Source organism: Colletotrichum karsti (assembly GCF_011947395.1).
Source record: "Colletotrichum karsti strain CkLH20 chromosome Unknown Scaffold69, whole genome shotgun sequence".
Classification (NCBI taxonomy): Eukaryota; Fungi; Ascomycota; class Sordariomycetes; order Glomerellales; family Glomerellaceae; genus Colletotrichum; species Colletotrichum karsti.
The window spans coordinates 1-26,557 of record NW_024065969.1 but is presented as its reverse complement, the minus strand read 5'-3'; the positions used below and the strand labels follow the sequence as shown (position 1 = coordinate 26,557).

General features: G+C 49.0%; 6 protein-coding genes across 6 annotated transcripts; 4 read left to right on the top strand and 2 right to left on the bottom strand.

Annotated features, from left to right (window-relative positions):
* Nucleotides 1-2,928: 2,928 nt before the first annotated feature.
* CkaCkLH20_12993 (uncharacterized protein) lies at nucleotides 2,929-6,218 on the top strand (the record flags this gene model as incomplete). Its single annotated transcript, XM_038895704.1, has 2 exons — nucleotides 2,929-3,276; nucleotides 3,339-6,218. The coding sequence occupies 2 exons, from the start codon at nucleotides 2,929-2,931 to the stop codon at nucleotides 6,216-6,218; spliced, it is 3,228 nt and encodes a 1,075-aa protein (XP_038738969.1).
* Nucleotides 6,219-6,328: 110 nt separating this feature from the next.
* CkaCkLH20_12992 (nudix domain protein) lies at nucleotides 6,329-7,186 on the bottom strand (the record flags this gene model as incomplete). The annotated part of the gene is made up of 1 exon (XM_038895703.1): nucleotides 6,329-7,186. The coding sequence occupies one exon, from the start codon at nucleotides 7,184-7,186 to the stop codon at nucleotides 6,329-6,331; it is 858 nt and encodes a 285-aa protein (XP_038738968.1).
* Nucleotides 7,187-10,186: 3,000 nt separating this feature from the next.
* On the top strand, nucleotides 10,187-11,922 carry CkaCkLH20_12991 (WSC domain-containing protein; the record flags this gene model as incomplete). Its single annotated transcript, XM_038895702.1, has 6 exons — nucleotides 10,187-10,329; nucleotides 10,383-10,517; nucleotides 10,567-10,883; nucleotides 10,935-11,436; nucleotides 11,490-11,586; nucleotides 11,668-11,922. 6 exons carry the CDS (start codon nucleotides 10,187-10,189, stop codon nucleotides 11,920-11,922), a joined length of 1,449 nt encoding a protein of 482 aa, XP_038738967.1.
* A 91-nt stretch (nucleotides 11,923-12,013) lies between these two features.
* On the top strand, nucleotides 12,014-14,221 carry CkaCkLH20_12990 (uncharacterized protein; the record flags this gene model as incomplete). The annotated part of the gene is made up of 2 exons (XM_038895701.1): nucleotides 12,014-12,150; nucleotides 12,199-14,221. The coding sequence occupies 2 exons, from the start codon at nucleotides 12,014-12,016 to the stop codon at nucleotides 14,219-14,221; spliced, it is 2,160 nt and encodes a 719-aa protein (XP_038738966.1).
* Nucleotides 14,222-15,805: 1,584 nt separating this feature from the next.
* On the top strand, nucleotides 15,806-16,300 carry CkaCkLH20_12989 (uncharacterized protein; the record flags this gene model as incomplete). Its single annotated transcript, XM_038895700.1, has 1 exon — nucleotides 15,806-16,300. One exon carries the CDS (start codon nucleotides 15,806-15,808, stop codon nucleotides 16,298-16,300), a length of 495 nt encoding a protein of 164 aa, XP_038738965.1.
* Nucleotides 16,301-16,670: 370 nt separating this feature from the next.
* CkaCkLH20_12988 (cytochrome P450) lies at nucleotides 16,671-18,382 on the bottom strand (the record flags this gene model as incomplete). Its single annotated transcript, XM_038895699.1, has 3 exons — nucleotides 16,671-16,722; nucleotides 16,766-18,260; nucleotides 18,310-18,382. The coding sequence occupies 3 exons, from the start codon at nucleotides 18,380-18,382 to the stop codon at nucleotides 16,671-16,673; spliced, it is 1,620 nt and encodes a 539-aa protein (XP_038738964.1).
* Nucleotides 18,383-26,557: the final 8,175 nt, after the last annotated feature.

The window sequence follows — 26,557 nt, the reverse complement described above, 5'->3', positions numbered from 1 at the left end:
GGGCTGCTGCTGGAGGCTGGAGCTCCGACAACTTCTGTTGCTCCAGGCTCCTCCTCCTCCACAATGCCGCAGCTGGGTCGTAGCCATCCACGTCCAGACTCCGGTTTGTCAAGATTGAACGATTCAACAGGGCCAGGCACCCAGGGCCACCATTCGGATCAGAATCAGGATCAGGATCAGGATCAGGATCACTCGCTGCTCCCAGCCTCTTCTTGCGCAAGCTCTGACAGTGGATCGTCCAGCATTGATTGCCCTGGCCTGGCCGTTGGCGAACTGCTTCCACCGGCACCCACCTGACCGGCTGACCGTGGTCCTCGGCTGTTTCTGGGTCTTTCCCTCCACCAAAGATTGCAAGCTTTCCCGTTCACCGGCGACAGAATTATCCCAACCTCCCCATCCCGGGCTGGCCTTGACACGAAATCGAGCGACATCCTTACGAATACAGAAGGGGACGAACTGGGACTCTCACCAAAAATAGGGGTCCCCCGGATTCCCACGGCGAGAATCGCCCAGCAGTTCAGGACCTGCAAATTTCCAGTCTCGCGGTCCTTGATCACCTAGCCCAGTTGCATGCGGTGATGGGTGCCACAAGCCTAGCTTCCGCCAATAAACGGCCGTGTCACTGTGCTCGGCCATGAGGCCAGACGAGAGACATGGGGACACGACAGACGCTACACTACGGATAAGACAGAGACGCCTCGGTTCAAATGGCTCCAGTTGCAACGTTCAACGCTGCAGGTCCTTCCTGAATGAGTCGATCACTGTCTGTCACATTTCCAGCAGTCAGCAGTGTGTTGTCGTCGTCGTCGTCGCCGTCGTCGATATCCCTACGGATGCACTCGCTTCAGCAAACAAAACAGACGGGGTGGCTGGGTGCGAAGATCATCGTTTCAACCACGGCCCAAATTGCCCGCTATCGACTGTCTGCATGGCTCGAATAGCCTGACTTGCGGCAAGCCAGAAACTCAATTGGCTAGCTTCTAGAGCTTTCCCAACCACCCACCCACATCAGCTCTTCGCCCGCCCCCCGACCCTCTCTTTTTTACGCCGGCGGCTGCTTGATGCTGATGAAGCCCTGCTGAAAATCAGCATCGGCACGTCTTTGCCTACCAATACGGGCACTGCTTTCTGGGCCGATAGACTCGTGGAATCCCTCCATTGGACTGTCAGTCTGCAACCAATGCACAACTTATGCAAGTTGACGGTCGCACATGCAAAACGAGGCTGGCTAGCAACTTGCTTTTTGCGACGAGACGTGGCCTCAGGCTCTTTCTCTCTCTCAATAGCGAACATAAGCCGGACCGCGAGAGTCAGAAACGCAACCCAAGACCTGGAGTTACCGTACGGATCCCGCCCGCAGCGCCCGAGTGGGGGTCTCACCACCCCATGCATGGAGCTCGACCGCCGGCTTCCCCATTTCCCCTGAATCGATTTCAAAGTCCTGGACCTGGAGACTCTTCTCCGCCGATGGCCTGTCGTGCTGATCTGGGGAGGTTGGACTTGTTGATAATCTGTCGATTTCCCTGGCCCTGCCATCGACCCAATTGACCCGGGAAACTTTTTTTCAATGCTTTCCAGCCATCTTCCTGGCCATTGAACCAGACCAGACGAACTTTTCGGGACGCACGGGTGGTCCCTTGACATGCCCCTGGCTCATCTGGTTGCCCCGACGACGGGAAATGCCCCGGTCCCCGCTCTAGCCGTTTGGGGAAGCCACCTCTTCGGCAGTACGAATGGACGATCTTCACCGCGTATCTTCATTCAGTTGCGATGGAAATTCGAAGCATGTTTGGCTGCTATTGGATCACATGAAAGCTCTTCCCAACCTCTGAATTCCTTCTGATCTGCGTTGTCAGTCCAACGATTACACTTTCACCGAGTCGAGATTACCGAGTACAAGCTGGAAGAGCAAATGGCATGGATCCCGTCGCATGGGCAAACACCCACAGATGGCCGATTGGGCATGGCCCGAACGGCATCCTGTCATTGCTCGTAGCTCGATATTGACCCGGCGTTGCATCAGGTAACTCCAATTTGATGGCTGTAGAATGGTTCCCAAGTAGGGAAGCCCACCGGCCGCAAGGTCGACGGGAACCGATGACCTCCGTCCCGAAGGCACCCGCGGGGCCCTCGGTGGCGGCCGGGCGGCGGCGGAGGGTGTCGATGACAAGTCCAACCTCAGACATTGGGCCCGTAAAAGTGTTGTCCCGAGGTAGTCTAGAGGGGGGGAAAATTTCCGAGACGGTTGGTTTCGATGTGATACCCAGACGTGAATCTCTGACCTCAAGGTCTGAAGTTTCGATGCAGCCCTTCGAAGTTTTTCAATGGATCGAGGTTGAATCAAGGTCTGGGCATGACAAACAAGCGGCAAACAACAGCTTAGGCTGTTGCCGTAGTCATCCTCCATATTAGCTCCCGAATAGGAGGCGTCTTGCCGCAGACCGTCTGATGCCAGGCTCTGGTTCTTTGTCAAGCTGTCAGCCTGCTCGGCTCTGCCATTCAAGCTTATCAAGCCCTCAGACTAAGGCTCACGATGGAGCTTTGGTCGTGGCGCACAGCTCGGTGTGCGTCATCAGGCCAAGCACCAGGCGAAGCTTATGCAGGCGGAGTTATAGAAGTAAAGATTGATGTTCCAAGATGAACCTGAAATAAGGTGATTCAATTGAAGTAAAGCTGAATGTTGTTGAAGCAAGAAGATCATGAAGGGCGGGATCCATAGGTGATTTCACGTGACGTCATTGTGGCGCTCGCACTCGAAGCCCGTCTCCAGCCACATTTGCCCCGCGATTATTCAATCACCTCAGATCCTGCCCCTCGATCGTCTCATCGGCACACATCTACACCGAAAGCTGCCGCGAACCACCAGGCGCGAATCCGTAACACCCATACTGCGCTGCGCATAACGATCCACGCCACGAAGCTACAATCATGAAGCAGCGTTTTTCTTCGATCGACGTCAAGGTCATCGCCCACGAGCTCCAAGAGAACCTCACCTCGTTGCGACTCGCCAATGTCTACGACCTCTCCTCAAAGATCCTGTTACTCAAGTTCGCGAAGCCCGACAATAAGAAGCAACTGATAATAGACTCGGGCTTTCGATGCCATCTCACAGACTTTACCCGCACGACGGCCGCGGCACCCTCAGCCTTCGTCACGCGGTTGCGCAAGTTTCTGAAGACGAGACGCTTGACTAAGGTCTCACAAGTCGGAACGGACAGAATCCTTGAGTTTCAATTCAGTGACGGGCAATACCGCCTGTTTCTCGAATTCTTTGCTGTAAGGCCGCTTTGGGCTACCGAGTTGAGGACAACAGATAGCTGACAAATCACATCGTGCAGAGCGGAAACGTCATCTTGACCGACGCCGACCTCAAGATCATTACACTTCTGCGAAACGTTAACGAAGGCGAAGGCCAAGAGCCCCAACGGGTAGGACTCACGTACTCGCTCGAGAACCGACAAAACTTTGGCGGCGTTCCGCCCCTGACGAAAGAGAGGGTACGAGATGCGCTGAAGACATCAGCCGAGAAGAACGCTACGGCTGCTGCGGCGGGCAAGAAGAGTAAGGCGAAGCCAGGAGACGAGCTGAGAAGAAGCTTGGCGACCACAATCACGGAGCTTCCGCCAATCTTGGTCGATCATTCCTTCAAGACGACGGGGTTTGATGGCACCAAGAAGCCGGCTGAGATTCTCGAGGACGAAGCTCTGTTGGACGCTCTTTTGGCAGCATTGACCGACGCACGAGGCATAGTCGAAGATGCGACCAGCTCCGCCACTGCCAAGGGTTATATCTTTGCGAAGTTCAGGAACAAGCCGGAGGGTGCGACACAGGATGCCGAAGAAACGAAGCGATCGGACTTGCTCTACGAGGATTTCCACCCTTTCCTGCCTAATAAGTTCTCGAACGACCCAACAATCAAAGTCCTTGAATTCGACGGCTTCAACAAGACTGTGGACGAGTTCTTCTCTTCCCTGGAGGGCCAAAAGCTCGAGTCGCGACTTACGGAACGAGAGGAGACGGCCAAGAGGAAGCTTGAGGCAGCCAGAAACGACCAAGCGAAGCGCATTGAAGGGCTGCAGGAAGTGCAGTCCCTTAATGTGCAGAAAGCAACGGCTATCGAGGCCAATGTTGAGCGTGTCCAGGAAGCGATGGACGCGGTCAGCGGTCTCCTACAGCAAGGCATGGATTGGGTCGACATCAGCAAGCTTATCGAACGAGAGCAGAAGCGCAACAACCCCGTCGCCGAGATCATCAAGCTGCCCCTCAACCTCGCAGAGAACACCATCACTTTGTTGCTCGGTGAGGAGGAAGATATCGGGGACGAAGACTCCAACTACGAGACCGATTCGGATGCATCAGATAGCGAGGATGACAACGCAAACGACAAGCAGAAGACTGCAAAGCATCTGGAGGTCGAGGTCAACATTGGGCTGTCGCCATTTGCCAACGCGAGAGAGTACTATGAGCAGAAGCGAACCGCTGCCAAGAAGGAGGAGAAGACTGTTCTACAGTCCGAGCTCGCCCTTAAAAACGCGGAGCAGAAGATTCAAGCTGAGCTCAAGAAGGGACTGAAACAGGAGAAGGCGGTTCTGGCACCCATCCGCAAGCAGATTTGGTTTGAGAAGTTCATCTGGTTCATTTCAACAGACGGATACCTCGTGCTTGGTGGCAAGGACGCTCAGCAGAACGAGATGCTATACAAGCGTTACCTCCGCAAGGGTGACGTTTACGTTCACGCAGACATTCATGGTGCCGCCACCGTCATCATCAAGAATACTCCCAGCGACCCTGATGCGCCGATTCCACCTTCGACATTGGCGCAGGCTGGCACGCTGGCCGTCTGCAGCTCGAGCGCATGGGATTCCAAAGCTGGTATGGGCGCTTGGTGGGTAAAGGCTGACCAGGTTTCCAAGTCCGCCCCGACCGGAGAGTATCTACCAACGGGAAGCTTCATGGTTCGCGGCCAGAAGAACTTCCTCCCTCCCGCACAACTGCTCCTCGGTATTGGTATCATGTGGAAGATCAGTGAAGAAAGCAAGGCTAGGCACGTGAAGCATAGGCTGTATGACGGCTTTGCTACTCAAGCCTCAGCATCAGACAGCGCAGCCGGGGCGGATGCTCAAGACAAGGTCGATGATGAGGCTTCTGACATCGGTTCCGACGACGAGCACGAAGACGAGAAGCCTAGGGACAACCCTCTCCAGAGATTTGGACAGCAAGGGCAAGATGACTCGGAAGAGAAACTTGCTCAAGAAGACTCGCCCGCCGATGACCTAGAGCCGCCAGCCGATGAAGTGGAGAAGCTCATGCTTGAGGAGGACAGGGCCGCTGAAGCTGCTTCCAACCAACCGAGCAAGTCCTCTGAGGAGGAAGGAGAGGAAGAGGGAGAGGAAGAGGGAGAGGAAGAGGGAGAGGAAGAGGAGCAAGGAACCGACGAAGGCGCTACGGGGACTACAACCCCAGCAGAGTCTGCTACGGTTCCCGGTTCTGCTGCTAGTACAGCCGCAACCGACAAGCAGCGTCCTGCCAAGCGAGGTCAGAAAAGCAAAGCAAAGAAGATCGCCGCAAAATACAAGGACCAAGACGAGGAGGACAGAGCGGCTGCGGAGTCTTTGTACGGTGCCGCTCGAGGCAAGCAGAGAGCCGAGGCTGAGGCGCAGAGCAAGGCGCAACGAGAGGCCGAGCTAGCAGCGCTGAAGGAACGCCGAAGAGCGCAGCACCAGCGTCAGCAGAAGGAAATTGCGGAGCATGAAGAGGTTCGCCGTCTGATGAACGAGGAGGGCATTGAAGTGCTCGACTCGGAGGAGATGGGCAAGATGACTCTGCTCGACAATCTGGTCGGCACTCCTCTGCCGGGCGACGAGATCTTGGAGGCTATTCCTGTCTGCGCGCCTTGGAATGCCATGGGCAAGTTCAAGTACAAGGCGAAGCTCCAGCCTGGAGCTGTAAAGAAGGGAAAGGCTGTCAAAGAGGTGTTTGAGACCTGGAAGGCGGTCTCGGGTAAGAAGGGAGTGCTCGACGAGCGTGCTCAGGATAAGGAAAGGATGTGGCCCAGAGAAGTTGAGCTGATCAAGGCGCTCAAGGCCGAGGAGGCTTTCAACTGTGTCCCCGTGGGCAAGGTCAGGGTCATGATGGCTGGTGGTAGCAGTGGCTCTGGAGGCGCCAAGGGGCAGCAGGGTAAGGGTGGTCGCGGAGGAAGGGGATCCAAGAAGAAGTGAGGTTTGTGATGCATAAAGCGTATATTAGATGCTTGGGCAAAGAGCCACGTCTTGAAGGCAATCATGATATCCATCTGCATACTCCATTAAAACCTCGCTCATCCACCAGTCTACTTCTTCGCCATTGAAAACGCCCTCAGAATATCCTGCTTTTGATGCTCCGAAGTCCACTCAAACCTCACCTCCGCAGTCTGATCCGCACGCACTTCCTCTTCTGTAGCCCAGACGAAAGCGTCATGCTCCTCGGGATCAATCTTAACTTCGGCCTCCCCCTCGCCATCCGTCTCTACCTCAACGAGGTACGTAAATTTCCTCCACGCGTCACGTCCCTTCGCAGCCGCAGGCGACCTCCCATCCCCGTCCTCACCACCCATTTTAACACCCGCATCCGACGGCCCACTCGCGATCCCGACGCCGCCGCCCGGCAACGCAAGAGCTTGGTCCCCAGGGACAACCGGCGCGTCATCGCTCGCCCCGAACCCGGACCACTTATAACTCCCCACCAGAGCACTCACCCTCTTGGCGCGCAGTCCCGTCTCCTCCCACAATTCGCGCGTGGCCGACGCGACGAGGTTCCCGTCGACCGCCTCCGCGGCGCCGCCGGGGAGTTCCCATCGGTGCGGGAGGGCCTTTTCCGTCGCGCTCCGCTGCAGGACGAGGACTTTGTGCGGGGTGGACGCGAGGTTGAGCACCGCGGCGCCGACGGCCAGGCGGTGCGTGACCAGCTCGCGCGGGTCTGTGCCAGAGGAATTGAGGGGATGGTAAGGGATCAGATACGGGTTCAGGCGCGGGGATGTGGCGTATGATAGAGGCGGGTTCGGAGGCGGAGGAGGCATCTTTGATTTCTGGAGTATGTTTGATGTTGCGATGGCGCGGTGTTGCTGTTGCAGACGCGCGAGGGTGAGGTTTTGGGTGATTGAGCGGATGAGAGGGGACGAAAGACGCAGACGCGGCGGCGGTGGTGGCATTTTTGTAGACTGTCGCTGCCTGCGGGCGGGCTTTCTTTGTACGGCTGGTGCCTGTTCTACTGCAGAATTGGTGGCTTTTGTCTTGGTGCGAATTGATGTCAGATTCGGGGGGAAGTTTGGGGCCGTCGCCGACGACGGAGGCGGAAGGGGATGTGTTTGCCGATGTGGGGCGTATTTTCGGGTCCGGCGCGGAGTGACGTAGGTGTTTGTCGCCGAGTGTTTGGCACCGTTTTGAGGTTGAATTGGCCGTGAAAAGAATTTCCGGAGAGGCGTAAAACACGCGATTGGTATGGGCTAAGTCGAGCTTGATATATCCAGTCCATTACAACTTACGACAGAAACCTCCTTCTGCGGGAGGTTGCAATGCAGTCAGCGCCTCGAGAGGCCTGCGTAGTCTCAAATGTGCCCTGTTCATTCATCGACCTGGAGAAAATCTGCCATGTCCCAGGTATTGAAGAAATTTATCTGTTTCAAGCCTCTTATCGCCCACATGACGACCAACAGGGCTTCTCGTAAAGTCTCGGAACGGTACTCAAGACAGACGACAGCCGCTGTCAGAATTTCCCAGCGAAGGAAAGTCACGAATATGATTGCCAAATCGGTCACCAGCTGGCTGAGCTTATGCAGCCATGCAGCGGGCCGATGAGGCCTCGCAAGCAGGCCTCGTCCGTATAGCTTCTGCTGCAGCGCACTCAACAGGCGACGTGCTGCGATGGTAGCGAGGTATAGTGCCAGAAAGTGTCTGAAAACTTGAACTGTGGTGAAGGAAGACTGCTCGACCTGGCACAGGCTCATGATATGCGTTTCAACTACCCTTTTTCGGTCCTTCGAGATGATAAACCTGAGAGCGAAGTCAACCCCAATCGACGTGAAGACCCATATCTTGGCATTGTATTGATATTGTTGGACATCTCGAAAGCGGAACCCGATTTCCCAGATAACGATAACGAGGAACGTGATGAAATCGGGCCAGAAGTCCAACACGGATGCGTCGATCACAGCGTATAGCTTCGGTAGGGCTGCGTGGTACGTTGTGTACACAGACTCAGCGAGGAAAAGGTGTATCCAAACTATATTCGCCATGGGTATCCATGGCGCGAAGTCGGACAGTATGAGAAGTTGGATAACCCTGAGAACTGTACTCTGCGTAAAAACCAGGTGTACCATGAAAGAGACGAATCCCACGTTGAAAATGTTTTGTGTCAGAAAATCTATAGGGTTGTCGTTTCGATTCTCTTCGAGGTAATCGTTAAAGCGACGTATCACCCCCCTGGGACCTAAAATCATGTCTGGCATGTTGGACCGTTGTTACATGTGTAGATCGTATTGTGCTGCATGAGTTAAGTGAGTTCAGGCTGATGTTTAATGGTGAATCTGGTTTAGACGCAAGGAATTTGGGTAAAGGTTGACTCTTTTCTCCGAAGTCATTGTGATTTACAAGGTTAAAGGATTTTCGTTGAAATCTCTGCCCAAAATTGATATGAGTTCCACAGAGGTTATTCGTCAAGGTGTTGTGTGAGATGAGCCTCTCTCTCTCCACGCAATCCTTGCACTTTTCGGGATTGACTGTGCCAAACATCTTAAGGATCAGATTAGATAATTTGTGTTTGGTTTAGATTGAGACTGTTTATAAGTTTGAAATATCCCTGTAACCGAATTTGAGTCTGATTTTGACGTCTTGAATAAAGAATTGGTGTTGAATGATGACAGAGAGGGTGACAGTGAAGAAGATGAAGATGGTGTTGAATTGGTTCGGTTCTGGTTGCGACGTGGCACGTGCACTAAGCGACTGAGCAGTGAGTTCTTCGCTCCCCCGGCTCCCCAATCTTTCTCCATCACCACTTGGACGATTCGGACATCACGGTTGTCGTTCCATCTCTTAGTGAAAAACGCTCAACTGCGATTCCGGAACGGATATTAGTTTTCTCTTGCTCGGCGAGAACACACCACTACCGCAAAGACCAGCTGAAAGCTAGCTGACGCTAATAGTGGAAATGGCACTGTCCGCGCTCACTGGTCTCGCTCGACCTTACTTTAGCCTGGAGATGAAGCAGCGACGCGACCCAGCTGGATGGTCTTCCTGACGGAATCACCCGCTACCAACTTGTCACAAGTGGCAGACTGGAAATTGTCTTGGGCTCGGCCTTTCGGTGAGGACTCCTGTGCCGCAGTCGACACGCGATTCTTCCTGCTGGCCCCTCTCACGTCTGTGAAGCCTGCCAAACTTGAACAGGCTACTGGACGTCGGCGGTGTCAAAGCAAGGTGCCTCATAGACAACATCGAAGACGCGCAACCAACTTGGGGATCGTGGTCTTGCAATCACGGCTTCACGGTTCACTCATGGCGAACCATTCTCCAACATGTGAATCTCGCAAAGTCGTTGCACTTCCAACGCCATGCTGTGTCGCATGCAACGAACTCAACCTGAACAACCTTCCAGCGCCATTGTGTCTTTTCTTAGCAACGTTCTTCGGTCTCCCTTTTCGGCATGGCTGCGTGAGTCTCCGCGGCAATTTGCAAGCGACTTCTAGCTCTCAGTCCTGTCCCTGGCGATTGGCCGCCACTGGAGCCATCACCGGAGACGGGCTGGGCAGCCACAAAACGGTTTACCCCTGACCAAATCTACTTGATTAGACTCTCGGGATGGCATCCGAATTCGACCTCGTTCCAGAATTTGGTCTTCGGTTCTGCTCTTCTCGATGAATTTGTCCCAAATGGTCGGTGAAGCGCCCGAGTGCCACAGGACCGGGCCGCGCTAAAAGTATCCGGGGAGGCGTTGTCTTCGTCAATGTTCAGACACCAAGAGAGCTAATTCGGGCCCAAGATTCTACACGGAACATGTTTACCAAGCCTAGATGTCATCTGTATACTTAAGAAGTCATGTCCCAAGTATGGCATTGGAACAGAGAGCCTCCTCTTCATCCCCTCTCTCGATCGTTCACTCATTCCATTGCGGTTTCGCAAACTCGTTCGTTTCTGTACTTACTCAAGCTTCAACCATGGGTAAACACATCCCTTTGCGCGGTCTCCTCGCTGCCGCCTTGGTGGCACTGGAGACCCGAACAGTAACGGCTATTCCTTTCAACGGACAACCTCGTGCTGTTACAAAGCCCGCAATCAGTGGATATACCTACCAAGGATGGTGCGTTACCCCCATTGGGGTTCTCTTGAGAGGTCTCAGCTAACGAAGTCAAGCTATGTCGAGCCCCCGAATGGCCGAGCACTTGAGGCCGTCACCGGTGATGACCAGATGACCCTTGAGATGTGTGCCGGCATCTGCTCAACCTCGAACAAGGTGTACTTCGGTGTGGAATACGGAAGAGAGTGCTGGTATGCTTACTTTGATGTCACCTTTGAGGTCGCCACTAACATGACCAAGGTGTGGAAACCAACTAGCTACGGGTGCTACCATTGCAGCAGACGATTCTGAGTGTTCCTTTCCCTGCCCTGGAAACACCGCCGGCGGCGAGACTTGCGGAGCCGGTGATAGACTCAACCTCTACAAGAACGACAACGCAGTGGTTCCTGCCGGCCCTTCTGCCAAGGCGAATGCTGGCAACTACGTCTCCGCGGGCTGCTACAGTGACCTCGTGCAAGGACAACGCGCCTTGTCAAGATGGCGTGCCGACGATGCCATGACACCAGAAATGTGTGCGACCTTCTGTGCCGGTAGTGCATACATGGGCCTGGAGTTTGGTTAGTTTACTACACACAATATTTGTCGCAAATGCGCTAACAAGTTCGCAGCAAGGGAATGTTGGTGTGGCGACGCCCTCGACACGCTCAGTCAACGTGTGCCCGATCAGACGAGTTGCAACATGGCTTGCGCAGGAGAAGCAACCAGTCTCTGCGGTGGCCCCGGACGCCTGAACATGTACACTCTGAACGCTGCCTCCGTGGTCTCGGTGACGAGCTCAGCTTCAGCCAGCGCAGCCACCACGACCGCCGACCGAGTGGGAGACTTTGTCCATCTCGGATGCTGGACCGATGAGCGTGTGAACGGCAGAACCTTCCCCGATACCTTCGCTTCTGATGATATGACCATCGAGAAGTGCGCAGCTTGGGCTACCTCGAAGGGCTACCAAAACTTTGGTGTCGAGTACTCGCGCGAGTGCTGGGCTGGCAACGCTGTGAACCCGGCTTCTACTTCCGCCGATGCTTCAGGCTGCAACATGAAGTGCATGGGCGATACCAGTGAGAGATGCGGAGGTCCCGATCGACTGGACCTCTACAGCTTCAGCCCAGTCACGTCTTCGGCTTCTTCATCCACCACAGCTTCATCTTCAAGCTCGGACTCTGTAGCCTTTTCATCGACATCAACCACAGATGCGTCACCTACGCCTTCAACTTCTCCATCTACCTCAGCTACCTCTCCAAGCTCGGATTCTGGAGTCATCTCGTCAACATCAACCGTCGATGCATCGTCTACATCTCCGACGTCTTTGTCTGCTACTCCATCTGACACAGCTTCATTCTCAAGCTCGGACTCTGGAGTCATCTCGCCAACATCGACCGTAGATGCATCTTCTACGTCTTCAACTCCTCCGTCTGCCGCTCCGTCTGTCGTAGCTTCATCTTCGAGCTCGGATTTTGGAGTTGTCTCATCAACTTCAACCTCATCGGATCTTTCATCTACGTCTTCCAACACTGTCCCCGCCTCTGCCAGCCCTACGTCGACTTCATCCGATGTGGTATCAGTGGCATCAACCGCAGGCGCATCATCTGCGTCATCTGATACCGTTCCTACTCTTTTGAGTGCCACATCGCCTTCATCCGATACGATATCGACAGCACCTGTTGATCCTACTTCCTCTAGCAACGGCCCAATGTCGTCTTCGACCCTGCCATCAGCTAGCTCTGCTCCAAATGACGCCACCCTGCCTCACGCAGTCAGCGCTCAGTTGGCCAATGCCACGGTTGGAGACAATGCCCAGCTTGTGGTCGTTGATGGGAACACCGCCATGTAAGTCTCATGAATCCTGACCTTTCGAGCAGCGCTGACAGATCGAAGTGCCATGAGACCGCAGCCCAACAGCAACGCCACATTCACTGTCGCCGCTACGGCCGCTCCTGATGTCCAGCCCAGCGATGCTGTTGTTGTGCAGCTGACCTACAAAACCGATGCCTCTCCCACCGCGAAGCGTGCGGTAAAGCGCGCGGTTCTGTCGGAGTGCACCTTGACGATGATAATTGGGAATACAGTCATTTACTCAAACAGGATCTGGACTACCGATGGAAGCTACACAACAGTCACGAGCATGCCTACGAGCTCGGGTTTGACGAATCTGGTCATTGTCCAGTACTGCCCTGCCACTACTACTCCGATCACCATTGCCAACATTGCTGTTGCGCCCGCTTCGGCAGCAAATTCGAGCTCAGGCACAGCTACCGTCATCGCCTCCTCCACCGTGATAACGATATCAACTTTAACTCCGGTCACGACCTTCACTTCGACGAGCACCTCTTCGCCTCCAAGTGTGCCAGCTATCACTCCGCCAACAATCTTGGCAGCCACTACAACGGGGTCTACAACATCTTCAGGTTCCGTGACGCCTAGCTCCACAAAGTCTACCCGGCCCGGCATCACGCCATTCTCATGGATTCCGACCCTCGCGGTGCCGACTACGGTCACAGAGACCAACTGCCCTTATCCGACAGCTGCCAACTGGTACACAGCCGGTTGTACTATCTCGGGAGCTCCGCTCCAGCTTTCCGGTCTTGTCGCTGTTGCCACGGGTGTCCCCGCCCCGCCGGCTCAGGCAAATACCAACCAACCCTTCGAAGCCGCGTACCAAGCTTGTGCCCAGATGTGTGCTTCAATGTTCAACTGCTACAGCTGGGCCCTTGACCGAGGCTACTGGCCCACAGATTCCTCACCATGGACATGTTATTTCTACTCTGCAGGTGCTAGGTTGTTGACCCCCTCGAACCAAGGCCAGAATTGGATCGTGTGGATGGATAAGAAATGCTACGACTGCGGGAATCCCTCCGCGGCTGCTTCCTCGACAACTCCCTCAGTATCCTCTTCTTCTAGCGGCAGCTTGACTGTTCTCGCCGCCGCTGGCAGCAGCACTACTTCCAGCACAAGCACTCCCTCCAGTAGCAGCGCTTCGTCAACCGTCTCTGCAACATCAGGACCATCAGCAACAGCGACATCTTTCACTACAACCTCCGCACCGTCAGGTACAGTGACGACCTTTTCCGCTCCGCCACTGCTCACACCCTGCGGCGCACCAACAGCCGCTCAGTTCTACACCAACGGTTGCATTCAATCAGGCTATCCAACCGCGACTTCCGCCCTCCTTGCCGTCGCGACAGGCATTGCGCCCAACGCTGCTGGTGACTTCAACTTCGACCCTGTGTACCAGCGCTGTGCCAGCATCTGCGCAGGACTGACGGGCTGCCAGGGATACGCTCTCGATCGCACCAGCACCGCGGAGTGGAACTGCAATTTCTACAGCCTGCCCGTCAAAACACTGTTGAGCAGCCTCACGCCCTCATCAAACTACCGCGCCGTCGTCTGGAACTCCCTGCTTTGCTACAACTGCCCCGTTCCTGCACCGATTGTCTCTTCACCCTCTTCATCTTCGACATCTTCCCAACCGCAGTCGGCGGCGTCTTCGGGCAGTACAACAAGCCCATCCTCAACGGCACCGTCCATTACGTCCACGCAAAGCACGGCATCGCCCAGCGTCTCTGCCGCCGCAGTTTCAGCAGCCTGTGTCCGCGCAGATGCGCCGCTTGCAGCCGCCAACTGCAATGTCAAGGGCTTCCATCAGCCTGGCAACTCGACACAAAGCACGAACGTCTATGCTCAAGCTGATTGTGCCGCCTACTGTCTTAGCGTGGGAGCAGCTTGCAAGAGTTGGACATGGGTTCCGGCCTCCGGATTATGTGGTATCTATAGCTTGAACGTATGGGATGCCATTGGTGACTCGGCCGTTGCAGGACGGGCTTATAAGGACAACGTGATGGACGAGCCTGGTTGCTGGACCTGCCCGACAGGTGTGACGGTTCATTATGTTCCTGTTTAATTTGAGAGGGGTGATTGAGATGCGAATGTAGAATTCAGATAAGAAGTATCATAGAAGAATCAATAATGTTCAGATATAAGCCAGCAACAGTACATCGTTGTACTCGGAGACCTTGTAAGACGTAATGCTCCATCAACTGGCAGCTTCCTAGTTCCAGGTTAGTAGTTACACTAATACCGCACACGGTAGACATCGCCACAACACCCGACAAGCACGTACAGTATATTCGGCGATCGTCCGGGAGACGGCAATAAGCCGCAGTTGTCGTTCCTGATCACGGCTGCCTGGATGACGGGACTTTCACCGTCGGCCAATACATGAGCTCAGTGAAGCCCATGTGCAAACCAACTGAAATTCCTCCGCCGTCCACGAGCGGGCCAAGAAAACGAGACGGAACATTCGGATCGGCGGACGGTCCTAGCCGCCCTCTGCCGCGGAGGATTCTGCGGCTATGCGTGGTGGGTTCCGGACTGTCGATCTTTCAGAAACAGGGAAACACACGCAAGCATCACCTCTCCACCGGGTCGCACAGGTGTTCTGCAGGCACCATCATTGTCTACTCTGTGGTTGGCCTTAGCGGCTGACTGTGGGCCAGGTAGAGTTGCAGTTGAGGCTTGTTCCTGTCAATCAACTGCCGAGTTTACTTGCACTTTTCAGCTCTCATCGCTCGACGTAAGATCTAATGCAATGCTGGAGCCGCAATCCGTCCTCGGGTCTTGCTCGGGACTTCGATCCGTCAATGAACCCGTATCACATCTTACCCCATCGTTGTTGGCGTTGAGTTATGGTTCAACTTCGTAGTTGCAATTCATTCAGAGTCCTTCTTTATACTTCATTGGTACTTCTTCATAAGGATTCGTCTGCTACAGATGATTAATAGGCTCTATCATGTAGAAATCTGAGGTTATTTGACTCCATTGCCACCCTAGGTCTGTGAGTTGAAGGGAGGCACGAGCCGTAAGTTTGATAGATGCAAAAGAGCCCCAAGGAATAATCAAACACCAGGCTGTCTGAGCACGGAGTCGATGTTGCCACCAGGCTTCGGAGACATATTTCACGATCATGCTATTATCAAATCGCTCTCCCGTACAATCGCATTCTGGCAGTGGACCATAAACTGGGTATATAGTTCCTTCAGTGGACCATGGAGCCGAGTTCATCCCATGGGGTTTGTCCCGCCCTCGTTTTCTGCCCCATTGTATGCTATTCCATTGAGATCGTCGATGACTTTGCTCCAGTTTTCCCATCCGAGGTGGCAGGTTTACTCATTTGAGCAATGTCTGAGTTGGACTAGGCAACAAAGAACCTTCCTTCGGCGGAGGCCAACTCCGTACAGGAGCCAGTGACCTAGTTGAGTTGAGAAACAGTTCGATATCGTGATATCATCTCACTGAGTCTCAAGGACTTCTGAAAGACTGGGGTCATCATCCTTCGAAGTTGTCAAGACTCAACACAACTATAAAGACCTTCATCAAGCCACAGACAAAAGGGTATTCCTCACAACAACTCTACACTCTTCACTCTTCAACCAACCTCACTACAAGCAAACACAGTCATACCACACTCAAAAACGTAACCATCACAATGTCTTCCATCCGCAACCTCTTCCTCGGGCTCTTGAGCATCTCCGCCACCGCCTACGCCGAGCACCTCCGCGTCGTCTTCTCCTCCGGCAGCTTCTCCACCATCAGCGGCCCCAGCGGCGGTTCCCAGAGCGGCGGCTACAAGGGCTTCGCCATCATCAACGACAACGGCGAGGCCATCTACGACCAGGCCTACCCCGACGACCACTCCCCTTGCTACAACACCGGCGGCGGCCGCACCTTCACCATCGAGGGTGACTGCTGGGACACCCCTCGCGTCTTCCACTGCGAGTCCGACTTCGGCGGCATCCCCGAGTCCTGCGACGTCAGCACCTCCGACGGCACCCAGCTCGGCAGCGGCACGCAGAAGAAGAACACCGACTTCATCGGTATCGCCATCGGCATCGACGGCAGCTGCGCCGTTGAGTTCGAGTCTGATGGGCCCGGCTGCCCTGTTGATGATGGCAACGGCCCCCTCCACGTCACCAAGGGTTAAAGTTTTCGCCTGATTCGACATTGGAAGAGAAACCCAGATGTTTCGTGGCTCGAGATGATGGATTCGTCATTCTGGGAAGGATATGGGCTGTCGGCATACGTGAGGACTTTAGTTGTCATTGTAATTATCTTACTTTCAGTCGTTGCTTCCTTGCATTACTTGAAGGATAGCCCTTTCTCAATTGAAACTCGCAAGACATTTGCATGAACATAGGAGTTTGCGGCTTGCATAATCTGGCTGTATAGGCCTCATTTCTCTCGACCGAGGGTGAATGTGACCGACAAACGTTCTCTCTGCTCAACAGTCTCAAAAGGCTTTTCTCTTCAGAGCGATTAATTACTTGGTGATCCATGTAACTAATGACGAGAAGCTAAAAAATGGCTGCTGAGGCCTTTTCCCGCGTCTCGGAGCGCGAGGACAGCCTGCCACAGAGGTGTCAAGTGAAATCTACCTCGTAACAGAGACCGGATGCCGAACATAGTGACAACAGGCAGCCCGACGAATGCAGTGAATGCAAAGAGACCAAGATCCAAGTTACGCACCTTCCACCACGGCATACGCATATCCGCAGTCTGAAGATGCATAGGCCGCTCCGGGCTGCGCAGCTCATGATCAAACATCACTTCCTCAATCAAGTCAGCGGCGAGGCCCTTCCTGCGAGAAGCCACTGTGGCAACACGCCTCATACGCTCGACGTTGCGCATGAGGGCATCATTACCACTATTGACGAGACTGGAAACGCTCCTAGACACCTCGTTTGCCGTGAAGGTGGTCTTGTCGAGTCGCAAACCACATCCGGCTTCCTCGAGACGCAATCCGTTTGCGAGCTGGTCGAACATGAAGCCCAAAACCAGAACGGGGACACCGTGGTACGCGGCTTCGTTGGCCGATGAACCGCCGGCGTGGGTGAGATACAGTCTCGTGTGACTGTGATCCAGAATGGCGCGTTGCGGTGCGAAGTCGGGTGTTAGGAAGTCAGGCATTGCGTCATCCAACACTTGTCTCAACGTGAAGACCTTTCCGTCAGCGCGGGATACGAGGTACTCCAAGTCGAGCGTTTTGCGTGTCTTCTGATTCAACGCCCATATAACACCATCGATGTGGCCCTCATCCAAAGCGAGTACCAGACCTTGAAGCAGCTTGTGCAGGCTGGGCTCCGGCAGCACGACGTTGGTACCCAGGCCAACGTAGACAACGCGATCGTGAGACTCGAGAAATCGAGCATGTAGCTCGTCAAGCGCCGGGTACTCCTCTGACAGAACAGGTCCAATCGGAGCCACGAGCGGCGGTAGATCCTTGGGTGCCTCGAGGCCGAAGAAGGAGTTCACAAGCACGAGATGATGCGGACGGTTGCCGCCGGGCAGGACAGGAAACCGAGCGCCCTCTCGACGCCGTAGTTCCGTGAACCAGCGCGTCCATCTCAGAAACTGAGGCGCCGCCCATACAACAGCCATCTCATTCCGTAGGCGCGACCAGAGAGACGCGCGCTCCGAGGTCAGGCACAGGTCGATCTGGAACCCGGGCTGGCCGGGGATGTAAGAGGCGGGCGCGAGAAGGTACGGCATCTGCGGCCAGACGACGGCGATGGGCACGCCGCACTCGATGCTCATGTCGCGGGCGACGGTCTCGTCGAAGAAGTCGGCGACGATGAAGTCCGGACGCGTCTCGGGGTCGCGGCAGAGCTGCTTCAGCTGGCGGTACGCGGCCGGCCAGAACGAGTCCCAGAGGTATTTGGACTTCCACATGAGGCTGCTGCTGAGGGCCTCTTCGACGGGTAGTCGCACCATGCGCTCCCAGTGGTCGGCGTATTGCTCGGGCGTTGGCCCGGGGCCGAGGAGGTGGACTTTGTTGATGAAGGTGTAGTTTGGGTTCTTCACCCAGACCTCCTGGCCGTTGTGTGTTGCGAACTCCACGGTGTGACCTCGATCGGCTAGAACACGGCAAATGTCCAAGACTGGAGCTGAAGATGCCGTCAGATCATGTCCTGGCGGAAGATGTGGTATACTAACCTGCATGAGTGAACCCGCCGGTCGTCGACAACGCCAGCACGCGCCTTGTGGGCAAGTCATGGCTCTTGATCATTGTAGACATCTTTTCTCAAAGTCTATCACTGAAAGAGAAGATGAGAACGAGATCGTGTGAGATAATTGACTGCACAGGAGAGCATGGCTGATGGTGTAAGTTGCGGCGCAGACGCTGGCAGTCGTACGATATTACGGATGGCTTCTCCGAGACTCGGCCCAGGTGGGATATTTACGCGGACGGTCCAACGATCTTGCTACAAGATGCAGACAGTGAATCAGTTCTGGTCCTCAATCTAGTATTTCCAGTTTCTACGATGCTTTCCGCCGCGGAGTGCTATCCGAAGGGCATCTGTCAAGCTGGCGCTGCCGCTCTGAACCCGGATAGACATTGGTTCCGAATCAAATGATTCATCGCGAACTCAATCTGTCTCACGAAGACAGGAAGAAAAGGACAGAAGTCGCATAGACACGTATGAAGTCTTCTGTATCGACGTTGGAGCAGCATACTCCAGTAGGTATCACCAGTCTAAGTAAGAAGAAAACATTAGTAGCCTAAGTTGAGAAGGGCCAGTTAGACTTTGCCACAAGGTTTCTTCATCTGATGTGAGACCGAACCCAAACCCCAACCGTTGACCCTCATGAATATTTCGATGATTACCTACGACTTCAAAAAAGGAGGCATCAGAGTGACAAAAAAGATCAAAAAACATACAACACCAGGTATTCGCTGGTCGTCACCGACCCAACTACTAATCCGGCCCTCACTACTCTTACCTATGGGCAGCTATCGTCTTGAGGTTGAAGCATGTTACCATAACCAACGAACGATGGCTGTCCCAAAGTAAGCGTCTGGGCGGAATAACCTTAATACAGCCCGAAACGGACGGTCACCGTAATCCTCTACTAGCTCCGTTTAGCGACGTTTCGTCCTACCTTTTATTGTGACACACCCTTGCCCCCTGAATTCAAGCCACACACCACCACCATTACCTCATCGGCTTTTCTAATTCCTTGTTTTTCAACTTTCTTTCCCTTCCTTCCTAATGAGCGGGCGCGTAACGCCTTTTCAATTATAAGATCTCGCTTCCTTAAAACTTGAATTCGACATCCCGGTAAACGCCGCATTAGCCGGCCGTCGGTCTGTGACATAGCGGAGCATCAGCGTCGGCGGGCCTGTCCGGCTCCAGCCTTAGCCAAACCGCCCAATGGAAGTTGGCACACCCGAGCGCCTGGTTTTCATCGCGTGCCGCCAGGTGTAAGCAGCATCGTTGTGAGTATTAAGACTACAGCACCAAAGCTCTACTTAAGGCGAGTTAATCCTCCTCCTGCCTCGTAAGTGCTACTGTCACTAAACATTATCGTTCCTTTTTTCTGTTACCCTTCATGGCCTTGGAATCTATTGAGCTTCTGCCCGTGGCACAAAGTACTAAATTAGACAGGCAGCAAGTAGTCTACGCCGTTGGGTACTTGTTACGGCCAGCTAACTGATAGTGGGTTTGTGTTAGAAGTAAGTTAGGGATTAACAATAGTAATAGTTAATATTTATTCTATAGGTTTTTAGTTAAATAATTATAGGTCTTTAAAGGACTTAATAATTAGTTAAGGCCTCAATAAGAGTTATAGAGTAATCATCACTTAGGTATAGCTAAAAGTATTATGAGTAATAATCACAAGTTGATTGCTAAAGAGCTATAGAAGTCTGTACTTAAGCGGACTTAAGTCTATCCTATATATAAGTCCTGAATAGTCCCTTTACCCCTAGGACCGACATCTCACCGTTGGTCCTGTTAGATGGACCGCCCTTGGAACGTCGGTCCTAACCCTGGTCCTATCTGGGACCGCTTATCAAAAGTCGGTCCCTCTTATCATCACGTGACCTGTACCATAGTTCTTCCGTTCCCGAGGGAACCCCGCGTGTTCCCGTGATCCTGCATACAAAGGTGCTGTCCTAACCGCCTAGTATCTTAGTGGGGCGTTCTTTGTTAGTTATGCCTAACGGGTCGTAACAGGGACCTAGGCTCTTAGGAGGGATGGTGAGCGTTAAGGTCCCTAGCTATAAGGGATCCCTCTGGTGGGCTATAGGCTAGGAGGGTAGTAGTTATATAGTTAGAGGGATTCCCTAGCTGCCTATAGATATTTATAAGCGTCAACCTATTAACCTTAACCTATGTTACGGCCAGCTAACTGACAGTGGGTTTGTGTTAGTAGTAAGTTAGGGATTGAGAACTATAAATAGTAATTAGTTATTTTATAGGTCTAGTTGAGTAATTATAGGTCTTTAAAGGTCTTAGTGATTAGTTAAGGCCTTAATAAGAGTTATAGAGTAATTATTACTTAGGTATAGCTAAAAGTATTGTGAGTAATAATTATAAGTTGATTGCTGAAGAGCTATGGAAGTTTGTCCTCAAGCGGACTTAAGTCTATCCTATATATAGGTCCTGGGTAGTCCTATTGCTGGGTGCTGTATATGCCCTGTATGGCTCCCGTATCCTTGGCATACGGCTTCCGTCTCCTTGGCATACGGCTTCCATCTTTCTGGAATACAGATGCCGTATCTTGATCATATAGATCTAATCTCTTATCTTATCGTTATGTAACCTATACTATAGTTCTTCTATTCCTAAGGGATCCTTATGTGTTCCTATGATCCTATATATAAATATGTTGTTATAACTGCTTAGTATCCTAGTGGGGCGTCCTTTATTGGTTATGCCTAATGGGTTATAATATTAGGTCCCCTCTTTAAAGGTCTAATCCCTTAGACTAATATAAGTAGGTAGTATCTCCTAGGTTGGGGAGGTATTAATTATGCTTCCTAATCTCTATAATGCTAATACTATATTAGGTTGTATTTAAAAATTAAAAGATTTAAAATCTATTCTTTATTCTACTTATAATGACGTATTTAAGCGCTTTAGTTCTTCTAACGTTATGCCCTATACTTACTATTTCTAGGCGAAGCGTCCTTATTATATAGTAGAGGGTTTAAAGGTCTATTATAGGTATAAGAATTTAAAGCGTCTTTATAATAGACTAGTTATTACGTTAAGCTATAAGTCCTATTATATCTTTCTTTATAGGCTGCTTCTAACTTATTATAGTGAAGCGTCTTAGTGACTAGCGTTAAGAGTGGGAGGAAAAGGAGGAGTAAGCTAGTGATGCTCTATTGGCGCTCTATAAGAAGCTTACTTAGGTGTAATTAGAGGTAGCTAATATAGCTAGTTGTTTAGCTTATATTTATACAACTTAGAAGTTAATTAAGGAGCGTTATATAGAGACGTTTGCTTAGGGGATATAGGAACTTAAGGAGGCTGATGACGTTCTTCCTATATTAGATGCTCATAAGCGATACGTTATAGAGGATCTTTAGGCTAGAGGTGTTAAGAACGACCCTTCCTGGACTAAGTTCAGGATTGGGGAGGAGTTTGTAGACTTAGGTCCCTTGCTTAGTGATACTCCTGTAGTAGCTGCTGGGAGTGCTGGAGGTTCTTAATGGGTTCCCATGAGTTATCTTTATGTCTATACCCCTTCTATTTAATGAGGTATTCTATATTTCTATTGTTTTTATGGTAGTTAATAATTTATTTAACTTTATATTCTGGTTCTAGTGGTTCTATAATGATGCAGTCTTCTATATATAAACCTACTAGTGCTTTTTTAAGAAGTGAAATATAAAAGACTAGATAATACTTTATAGTATCTAGTAGTATAAGTTTAAAGTTAACGTTAGATACCTTCTTTATAATCTTAAAAGGTCTAAGTTTCTTAAAGTCTAACTTATTGCTTAGTCGTTTTATCTTAATGTTTTAGTAGAGAAGGTATATACTATCTCCCTCCTATAGAGTTAGTCCCTTAACTCTTAAGGTGTTAGTATATTTACGTATTTATTTGTGTATGAATTTAAGTTCTCTAGGTAGCTCTTGCTAGATTTCCTTAAGTTTATTAATATCTACTATAGCTTTTAGAGCTGCTAGGCCTTGTTGTGGTTCTCTATAGGCTATTAGGTTAAATCTATAGTTTAGATAGAATAGTGATTCTTTTATACTTTCTCCTATTGCGCTATTGTAGGCAAACTGGGCTATAGGTAGTAGTTAAACCTAATTATCTTATTAGTAGTTAATATAGCAGTATAGATAGGTTTCTATGATCTAATTAATTTGTTCTATTTAGCTATTAGTTTATGGATGAAAAGTAGTAGATATTTTATAATTAAATCTAAGCTATAAGATTAGGGATCTCTAAAACTTGGAAGTAAATAACTTATCTCTATTAGACATGATTTCCTTTAGCGTTCTATATTAGCTAATAATTATCTATAGAAACTTATAAGTGAGGTCTTCTATAGTGCTAGACTCTATATATAGGATAAAGTATAAATACTTTATAAGTCTATTAATAATAACTAGGATACTATTATAGTGGACCTTAGTTATTAGTTCTTAGGACTTAGGTAACTTAGTAATAAAGTCTAATGAGATAGATTCCTATGCGGTTTGTAGCACTAGGAGCAGCTATATCTTACTATAAGGCTAATATTAGCTAGGTTTACTTTTTGTGTAAACCTCATAGTCCCTAATTGCTAAAGATACTTTTTATTATATAGCCGTTTTGTTATGGTATTATCTAATGCGTTTCTATGTCTTAGTTACGCCTTGGTAGCTATATGTAGGAGCAGAGTGTATCTCCCTAATAGCTTCAGGAGACATCCTTCTAGTTATGCTAGTATTATCTCTTCTAGCTATTATTAAGAGTCTGGCTGCTAGCATAAGGTCTCCTTCCTTGTCTTTTTTGAGGATAACTTGGGTTTCCTTAGGTACCTGGACTTTATGGTCCAGTCTTCTACTGAGAGCGTCTACTCTTCCGTTTTCTTTGCCTTTCTAGTAGATAATCTTAAAATTAAATTCTAAGAGGAATTTAGACTATCTAATTTATTATTTATTAAGCTCTTTTAATATTATAAAGTGGGTAAGGTTCTTATAATTAGTATAGATTTTAACTTTATACTTTATTCCTAATAGTTAAGGTCTCTATTCCTTAAATACTTTAATAATTACTATGAGTTCCTTATTGTGAATTTAGTAGTTGAGTTCTAGGCTATATAGCTTATATGAGAAGAAGGCATATAGGTATAGCTATCCTTTGTTGTCTTGTTGGCCTAGCTGTCCTCCTATAGTGTAGTCTGAGGAGTTGGTCTTAACTTTAAATAGTTTCTTAGGATTAGGTATAATAAGTATAGGTTCTAATATAACTTATTACTTAATCTTATTAAAGGCTTATTCTTATTTATCTTCTTATTACTAGGGGGCATCTTTCTTTAAGAGTCTTATAAGAGGGTTATTCTTATTTAAGTATCCTTCTAGAAATTATTAGTAGTAGTTTATATATCTAATAAAGGATTATACGTCCTTAACGTTCTAGGGTATTAGCCAGTCTTATACTGCTGCAATTTTATCTTTTGACATTTTGAGGATTCTAGGGGCTATTATAAAGCCTAGGAATTTAGCTTCTTAGGTATGGAATTTGCTCTTTTCTGGTTCCACTAGGAGTTTAGCTTCTTGGAGTTTCTATAGCACTTGATGTATGTGCTTCTTATGGTCTTCTAGCGTCTTTAAGAAGATTAGGATATTATTAAGATAAACTATAATAAATATATCTAGGTATTCTTATAGGATGTGATTGATTATTATCTGGAATATTATGGGTACGTTAGTAAGTCTAAAGGGCATTATTAGGTACTTATAATATCCTTAGCGTATTTAAAACGCTATTTTCTATTCTTTACCTAATTTTATATATATTAGGTTATAGGCTCCTTTTAAGTTAAGTGCTATAAACCACTAGGCTCTATGTAGCAGGTCTCTAAGTTCTAAGATAAGCGGTAGCGGGTAGTAGTTCTTAATTGTGATATTATTGAGTTTTCTATAGTTAATATAGAGTTATAGTTTGCTATTCTTTTTGGGTATAAATAGGATTAGATATCCTATTAGTGATGTGGAGGGTCTGATATATCCCTTCTATAGGTTTTCTTTAAGGTAAGCGTTAAGTACTTCTATTTCTTTCTAATTAAGTCTATAGATTGCCTCTAGCTTTAGCTCCTTTCCTTCTCTTAGGGGTATCTTATGGTTATAGTTGCTATATTCTAGCAATCCTATTTTGAGTTCTTTAGTAAATAGCTTCTAGTATTGCTGGTATTCTTTTAGGATAGATAGAAGTTAATCTTCCTTATTAATATCTATTGCTAATAACGTCCTAGCGTTTATATCCTTAATTTATAGGTATACTAAAAATCTCTTTGCTTTAGGAGTTCTAGAAGGTTTGTTTAAGGCACCTCTTCTAGGCTACTGCTTAGTGACTGAATCCTAGTCCTAATAGAGTTAGCTGGTTCTCTAATCTATCTATAGATTGCTATTATATAACTATAGTCTTCTAAGGATAATATTGTACTTATCTCCTATCTCTATAATATTGAAGTTTAGTTGCTCATTCTGGCTATGGATCTGTATAGGGAGGTGCGCTGTCTCTGCTGTAATGCGTCCTCCACCGTACTAGACTTATTCTCCTTTAATGGTGCTGAGTTTATAGCAGTCTTCTACTACTTTCTTCTTCTAGGTTATTTTTTATTTATTTACTATTTGTGGCGATATGAAGTTTCCTTAGGCTCTACTATCTATTATTATGGTAGCTAGTCTTCTATTAAGTTATATCTGAACTTGGATATGCTTATATTGTTAAGCTAGGTATGCCCTAGTTGCACTATATAGGGACCTTATCTTATCTGCTTGTTGTTATCCCTTGGTTTTAGTAGGCGATCCTAGTTTTTTAATTAGTTGTTTCTATAGTAGGTGATCTATTTCCCTTTGCGTTATGCCTTCTAGAGCTGGCTCTCCTTATACTTTACTATAGGGGGGGTTGCTCCATTCTAGCTAAGTTGCTATGCTTTAGCTTTGTTTTCTCTATAGATTATATATTTATCTTATTAGTAATCTTACTAGCTTATATTAGTGTTGTGGAGGCATCTTATAGGGTATTCTTAGCTTAGTCTAAAGGTTATAATTTATCTATTAAATAGCTTAAGTTCCTATCTATATATTTAGTTAATTTAATAGACCTTCTTAATAGGTTCTTAGTTATACCTTCTAGGGTAGAATTAATATATATACTTATCTCTAAGATGTTCCTTATAGTTATTAAAGAAGCACTGCGGCCAGTAGAGGTATTAGTGGTAGTTGCTTTCTATATATAAATATGGGTAGTTATCTAGCCTAAACCCTGGTTTATAGTTTCTATTACGCTATTCTCCTGAGGTACCAAAGAATTCAAGTGTCTATTTATCCTTTATAGGATTAATTTTTTAGTACTAAAGGCGTTTGCTAGCCCTAGTGGTTTTATTATTAGAGTCCTCTTTAGAGCTAGTATTATTAATATTAGGTTTATGCCTATAGATAGCTACTATTTAAGCACGTTATTATATAACGTTATGAGGCTTATCTAAGTTATAGGTTAGTTCTTATTTAAGGCTAATATATTTAGACGTTTTAAACTATCTATTTTCTTTAAGGGCCCTATGTTCTAGGAGGCTATTAAGTTGTTCTTAAGCCTTACGCTTAAGTTTACTATTGCTTCTATATCCTATAGTAATAGTTTATTAATTTAGGGGTCTACTAATATTCTTTACTCTAGTGGTGTTATATCCCGTTCTACTAGGGTTCTTAGGGTACTATCCTATATATTCCTTAGAGTCTAAGTGAACTCTATAGTTATTATTAAAGTAGGTGGTCTAACTGAGTTATTTATGAGGGATTGCCTTAGTAGTAGTACTAACTTATCTTTTCTTAGGTACTAGCTAGAAGCGTTCTTTCTTAGGTGCTCTATATTCTTTTATAAGGTGTCCGTTCTTATTATAGTTATAGTACTTAATATTCTTCTTCTAGCTATTACCCTTATTATTATTATTACGCTAGGCTGCGCTAAGATCTATAGGTCCGCTATAGTGTCTATAGGCGGTGCTATTGCGTTTGTTATGTTGATTGTTATTGTGGTATCTAGGCTGCTACTAGTACTTGCGGCTGGAGTTAGCGGGTTATTATTGCTTGCCTTTCTCCTTATGTTACTTATATAGTTAGTTATTAATCTTAATAGTAAGCTTAATATACTAGAGGAAGTCCTTAGGTCTATTAACCTTAATGATTTTATCCTTAACTTTATCCTTAAGGTTATTATAGAATATAAAGAT